Raw genomic sequence first — 5,163 nt, forward strand, 5'->3', positions numbered from 1 at the left:
TCCAATATTCCCGGCTACAGAAAACCCACGACCAGCGTCGAAACCGCGTACAAGATAATTCCGTTCTATCATATCTGTCCCTGCCTAGTGACCGTTTGATAAGAAAAAAAGAGCCCAATTTCCCTACAAGACAAATCTCGATAGGATTGTAATTTGTACTACAACCAAGAGCCCCGCTGTTGCTTTCCTGCAGATACATTATTTTATGTACTCCAGAAGTCTCTTTCTTCCATATAAGAAACCCCCATATGGTAAACGGTCATCAGAGAACGTTCCCAAGTTCATCTGGGAGGAACGACCTTAAATTTTGGTTGTGATTTCAGATATAAGAGTGTTTTTGGGTTTAGAGCAAAAACATAGTGTTTTTTTGGCTCAGAGGAAAGACAAAGTGGTGGAAATGAAGATCTCTGTTAGGATGAACAAACAATGGCTTCTAGCGCTGACTGGCTTTGTGCTCTGCATGTCTCTATCAGGTACTTTGCATCATCGTGTTTTAAATTTTGTTTTTAAAAAATGGCTTTTGTGTTTAGGGGTTTTTGGGTGTGTTTAAGGCTTGCTGTAGTGTTTTTGGCTGTTTTGAATTGGTTGTGATGTTTATGGTGGGTTTTTGTAACAGCAGAAGCCATTGGTGTTAACTATGGAACGCTTGGAGATAATCTGCCACCTCCTAGCCAGGTGGCGAAGTTTCTTCAGACCACCACTATTGATAGAGTGAAGCTTTTTGGTGTAGATCCCGCCATTTTACAGGCCTTTGCAAATACCAACATTGGGGTAGTTGTGGCGGTGGCTAATGATGAGATTGTAGGGCTTGGTAAGTTGGGTGTTGCTCAGGAATGGGTGAAGAAAAATATAGTTCCCTATTCTCAGGCCACCAAGATCATTGCTATATCTGTGGGAAATGAGGTTTTGTCCACTGGAGATAAAAATCTTATAGCCCATCTTGTCCCTGCTATGCAAAATCTCCATACTGCTCTTGTTGGAGCTTCCCTGGACAAACAGATAAAGGTTTCGAGTCCCCATTCTCTTGGTATTTTGGCTGCCTCCGAACCACCTTCCATAGGTCGTTTCCGACGAGGGTATGATAGAGTTATTATTAAGCCATTGCTGAGCTTTCTTAGAACTACGGGTGCTCCTTTCATGGTTAACCCTTACCCCTACTTTGGTTACACTGCCAAGACCTTGGACTATGCTCTGTTTAAGCCGAACCCCGGAGTGTTTGATAAGAACACTGGAATCACCTACACAAACATGTTTGTTGCTCAGTTGGATGCTGTCTATTCGGCTATGAAGATCCTAGGGTTTTCAGATGTTGATATTGTGGTGGCAGAAACAGGGTGGCCTTCAGTGGGAGATCTTGACCAGCCTGCCGTGAATGTAGAGAATGCTCTTTCTTATAATGGAAATCTCATCAAGTTTGTGAGTTCCAATGTGGGGACTCCATTGATGCCTAATAGGACCTTTGAAACCTACATCTTCGCTCTCTTCAATGAAGATCTCAAGCCTGGTTCCACTGCAGAGCGCAACTTTGGACTTTTTAGGCCAGATATGACCATGGTCTACGATGTTGGCTTGATGAAGGTTCAGGTACTGTTTCTCCAAAGTCCATCTCACTCATGTTGTGTTTTTAGTTTACAAACTTCCTCTTTGTTAAGTCACCAATTACAGAAAGAGTTGGATTAGATTAATTTCTGTAGCATTTTTTTGCAACTTTTTTGTTCTCTTTGCATTAGTTAACTCTTCATGGCTACTCCTGATTGATGAATGTGTATCTTTCTACTGTGGCCATAACATATATCTGTCCCATTGCATTGTAGAGGATTTGGAATCATAATGATCTCCATGATTAACATTATAATAATCTCCATGATTAACATTATCAGATTTCCACAATCCATTTATCAGATTTTGTATATGGATTCATTTGGATATGTTTTTTTGAGCATCAATGTTTCTTGATGTTAAAAAAGACATACACAATCGAATTCAGAAACAAGATCCCATGATTTGCTTTAAACTTGGATTAGTTTTAAAAGTGAGTTGAGGAACTATTGTGTTCATAATAATTGAATGTGTGATGGCAGAATACAAGTCCTGCACCCTCTACTGGAACACCAGTAGTGGCACCAGTAACACCAGTGACACCAGTAACACCAGTAACACCAGTGACTCCAGTGACACCAGTAACACCAGTGCCAGTAACTCAGAAGTACTGGTGTGTTGCAAAACCAGATGTAGATCAGAAGACTCTGCAACAGAACATAGATTATGCATGTGGGCAGGGAGTGGACTGTTCTCCCATTCAGCCAGGAGGTGCCTGCTTCAGCCCCAACACCATTGCTGCTCATGCTACTTTTGCAATGAATGCTTTCTACCAGTCATCCGCTCACAATAACTATGATTGCTACTTCGGCAATACAGCACTCCTCACACAGGAAGATCCCAGTATGTTTTCCTTACTCTCTCTCACTCCTGTCCTTTTACTGTAGTTAAAGATGGAATGCATATATTGTTAAATTTTACAACTGGTGTGATTAGATTGATAGAACATGACCGGACAAGATTCCAACGAGCATCGGTACAAAAAACACCATTTGGGTATATATTAAACCCTGTGGTGAAACAAGGTACGGGTAAATTGGGAATTGTACCTCTTCTCTAATCAGTGCTTGAGCGGAGTCATGTTAGCTGTCAGTATCGGGAAATGAAGTCTATGCAAAATTTGATGGGCTAGGCACACATTGTAAAGTTCATATATTATAGTTTGTATGTCCTTTCTGTTTCAGTATTAGAGAACATACTGTAATCTATTTGTTATTGTGTGGGTGGGTTCTGGCTCTAAACAACCCTTGGGTAAGTGTAGAACAATTCGTCTTAGTGATGGGCTCTGAAGTTTATTTGTATATAGTGTTAATTAGTTTACTTCACTGATTTCAGTGACAAAATCTCTATGTATGAGGACGTTTTATCAACTGTTTATTAGACTGGAATGGGTCAGGGGCGGGATGCTAGGAATGGGTCAGGGGTGGGATGCTAGGAAATTGATTGATGGGACTACTCTTTTTTTATAGGTACCTAATATTCTATAGGATGTTCTTTTATCATTTGGTTTGTGGAATTGTAGAAATTGAGACTACAAATTTCGATTTAGCCAAATCAAGATTTTGCGAATCTTCATTCCTATTTTTGGGATTTTACTTCAACCATTTGTTTCACTCAGAGGCTGAGTGGGAAGATGCATTATCATTATGTGGAGATTTCAAAAAATAGTCCAATCTATTATTTTTACACTCCTTAAAAAACATAATCAGGTTTTGATTTTCAATTCCTAGTTGCTAGTGGGAAGTCTTATAACCTGGTTTTGAGACAAAATTAGAAGTCTTATAACCTGGTTTTGAGACAAAATTAGAAGTCTCTTATTCTAATTCCATTTTGTCAATTTTGAAAAAAACCCAAAATTTTTCAAATCTGGATTATGAAGAAACCAATTCCTATCATCTTCCACAAATCAAACAGGCCTTAGTGAGATATATTGAAAGCTCTTTTAGTGAGATATACGAGGCTACATATTCTTTTTTGGGAAGTACCAAACTACACCTAACTACGCAGCATACCCTACTTTTCAGTGGGATTTATGAACTACTGCGGACTAATTTTTGGGAGGCACCTAAGTAAGTTTCACATGAACTGGACATGCCCCACCTCTTAGTGTGATATATGAGACTACTTTGTACTCATTTTTACTCCTTGAAGGGTACCTAACTATGCTTCACTGGAGGTGTACATGGTCTACCCTCCAGCCCACTGTAAGATTGGAACTTTTGACCTCTTGTTTAAGAATACAAGTTCTCGACAACATCTATCCAACATAAAATTTACATTGGATTCGACCGTTTTAATAACTTATTAAATAATTTTAAAGCCACAAAATCATTGTTCTGTGACTTTAAAATTAATTAATAAATTATAAAAACTGTCAAATCTGGTACATTTGTTCCCCTGTTTAGCCAAGGGTCAAGATCTCCAGATCAACTTAATAAAGATGAAAATTATTGTACTGATTTATATTTTTAGCGTCATACAATTTTATGAAAAAACTTTTGACAACTAATTTTTCACCATAGATCAAGTAATAGTTACAAGTCAAATGATTACATTGGATGCCATATTAAGAGTCAGATGCTGTGGGGTAAGAAAGAGCTCAGGCTTTCTCTTTTGTCTGTGTCCTTGTTGCTTGTCAAATGTCACGTTGTTCTACTTTTTCACAAAGTAAAAGAGAAGTGGGAGGTTCAATCTCTTTTCCTTGGACCAGAGGAATAAAGAGAGGGTGGTTTTTGGCAGTCGGTCAGAAAATCTGAAGAATGTCAGATTTACTGTTCCACATTTTAATCTTGGTCCCGTGATGCAAAATATTTAATTGTTTGAATTGAATAGAATAGAGAGATTAGAGATTTGACTGAGTATGTGAAATATTTATTAAAGGAGTACATGGCCATGAATGAATATATTTATAGCCTACCATGAATAGAAAGATACTAATTGGGTGAATTTCTTCATGTGATGCTGCAGGTTATGGCAATTGTGTATATCAGGCAGTGTAGTTTTCCCACAAATCTAATCTTCTATTAAATTATTGAGGAGCGCCTCAATCTTTTGCTTGCATATATCTTTGTTTAAAATGATATTGTATGTAATTTAATGCAGTATTCAAAGCTGTGCCAAACAGTTGTTATATTTCTTGTGGGTATTTTGTCAGCCCAGTGTATGGTAACTGGGCAATTGGAAAAGTGTTTTGGCTTTTCGTAGTACATCATGTGGGTGGCAGGTATATAAAATTCAATGTAATAGCTGGTATTCTGAAATGGTACTCTGACCAAACAATTTATTCTGTGTTTCCCACTTTGGCAATATTGAAAAATGGAATTCACCTGGCGTAGCACGTTGTAGAAAAAACATTAATTCACCTTTTGATGTGGTAAATGTTCTAATTAAAGTCTGACGGCAAGATTTTGAATATTACATTTATTGTTTTTACAATGCTTGCTTCAATTTTCATATATTTATATTATTATATTATAATGCTTACTTTATAGTCATTTTCATAATTTCATTCTAAAAATGTCTTTATCCTTTTCTAAATATTTGAAATTGACACCTTTGCTAATA

General features: G+C 37.6%; 1 protein-coding gene across 2 annotated transcripts; it reads left to right on the top strand.

Annotated features, from left to right (window-relative positions):
• The first annotated feature begins 261 nt into the window (after positions 1-261).
• Positions 262-4,933, top strand: LOC149562210 (glucan endo-1,3-beta-glucosidase 7-like). Of its 2 annotated transcripts, none has more exons than XM_089825750.1 (4): positions 262-473; positions 617-1,584; positions 2,082-2,442; positions 4,567-4,933. In XM_089825750.1, the coding sequence occupies exons 1-4, from the start codon at positions 398-400 to the stop codon at positions 4,596-4,598; spliced, it is 1,437 nt and encodes a 478-aa protein (XP_089681876.1). In that variant the 5' UTR covers positions 262-397; the 3' UTR covers positions 4,599-4,933. The 2 variants fall into 2 exon arrangements, with proteins under 2 accessions (XP_089681876.1, XP_089681877.1); XM_089825751.1 differs by having other exon boundaries at positions 620-1,584.
• Positions 4,934-5,163: the final 230 nt, after the last annotated feature.

This window comes from Cupressus sempervirens, chromosome 4 (assembly GCF_028749045.1).
Source record: "Cupressus sempervirens isolate cs-2001-9-10 chromosome 4, ASM2874904v1, whole genome shotgun sequence".
Classification (NCBI taxonomy): domain Eukaryota; kingdom Viridiplantae; phylum Streptophyta; class Pinopsida; order Cupressales; family Cupressaceae; genus Cupressus; species Cupressus sempervirens.

What these genes read in the sequence shown, in the direction of transcription:
- LOC149562210 (XM_089825750.1), top strand. Translation starts at nt 398, where the DNA reads ATGAAGATCTCTGTTAGGATGAACAAACAATGGCTTCTAGCGCTGACT. An exon ending in GCTCTGCATGTCTCTATCAG is followed by an intron (nt 474 to 616) that starts GTACTTTGCATC and finishes TTTTTGTAACAG; the next exon opens with CAGAAGCCATTGGTGTTAAC. An exon ending in CCTCACACAGGAAGATCCCA is followed by an intron (nt 2,443 to 4,566) that starts GTATGTTTTCCT and finishes GTGATGCTGCAG; the next exon opens with GTTATGGCAATTGTGTATAT.